This window comes from Corvus brachyrhynchos, unplaced genomic scaffold (assembly GCF_000691975.1).
Source record: "Corvus brachyrhynchos isolate BGI_N302 unplaced genomic scaffold, ASM69197v1 scaffold133, whole genome shotgun sequence".
NCBI lineage: Eukaryota > Metazoa > Chordata > Aves > Passeriformes > Corvidae > Corvus > Corvus brachyrhynchos.
The window spans coordinates 937,079-938,117 of NW_008237249.1; the positions used below are offsets into that span (position 1 = coordinate 937,079).

The 1,039-nt window shown below is 53.4% G+C and overlaps 1 protein-coding gene across 3 annotated transcripts in view; it reads left to right on the plus strand.

The window, feature by feature from the left end:
- Nucleotides 1–1,033, plus strand: part of LOC108445719 — a 29,939-nt gene extending 28,906 nt beyond the window's left edge. For 2 of the 3 annotated variants that reach the window (XR_001860674.1, XR_001860675.1), the window contains one exon: nt 242–1,033. Coding sequence is in view for 1 of the 3 variants with exons in the window: in XM_017730455.1 (XP_017585944.1) it covers nt 242–433; nt 525–592 (260 nt within the window). In the remaining 2 variants the exon portion in view is untranslated. The remainder of the gene's footprint in view (nt 1–241) is intronic. The other variant, XM_017730455.1, reaches the window with a different exon arrangement.
- Nucleotides 1,034–1,039: the final 6 nt, after the last annotated feature.

The window sequence follows — 1,039 nt, forward strand, 5'->3', positions numbered from 1 at the left end:
AAGGCACTGCTCTGGGAGGCAGGGAGGAGATGGGAGAAGGGATGAGGGTGGTCGGGCACTGAACAGGCTCCCCAGGGAATGGTCACAGGCCCAAGGCTGCCAGAGCTCCAGGAATGTATGGAAAACGCTCTCCGGCGTGGGATTGTTGGGCCAGGAGTTGGATTTGGATGATCCTTGTGGGTCCCTTCCAGCTCAGGATATCCCATGATGTGGCACTCTGCATTTCCTTCTGCTCTTCTAGATCTGCCTGCTGCTACCCGGTGCCTCCAGCTTTCTGGACAGCCTGATCCCCCCCTTTCATTGGAAAGATGTCCTTTCATCCCAAAAAGCAGCCACTTTGCATCACAAGGGATCAGCCTGGATGGGGGAGGTCAGAAGATGCACATTTTGGATTCTGGATTCAGGATATCAGCTTATCACCATTTTGTTGCAGGTCATGAATGCCAGAGCGTTCGGATAGAGTACAGCAGGTGGAGATGATGAGGAAAAAGCAGGATCATGGCAGCTTAACCCCCATTTTGCAGGAAAGCCAACCCTGGGAGCAGTGAGGAAACACTGCAGGAGCAATTTGGGAGCCAAAGAGGATGGATAAGGATCCGGCAGCCGGCATTCCATCACCAACACTGCTCCTGGCTCCTCTTCCCACGGACAAGCCCGAGGGGAGGGAGCAGAATCCACAAGCAGGGACACGCAGCTGTCGGCAACACTCGGCAGCCGAGTCACCCGCAAGCTCCTCTTGCTTCACCCCCTGGGCTGGGCTGCCTTGGGATTGGGCTTTTCCTTGGCATTACTACATCAACTTGGGCTGCAACACCCCAAGGTGAGTGAGTTCATGGGCTTATAAAAACTCTTTCAAAACAGTTTTAGCAAGAGAAATAAGTTCTGGGACCGAGTCTCTTCTCTGCAGCAGCCGGGATTTGGGAGATGGGCTAGGAATCCCACTGAATGCTTCCTTAAAAGCGACAGTGCCAGGCATCGCATCCCCCAAAACCACCCCCAAATTTTCCCTGCCTCTTCCTTTTTAAAAGTTTCCTCATCA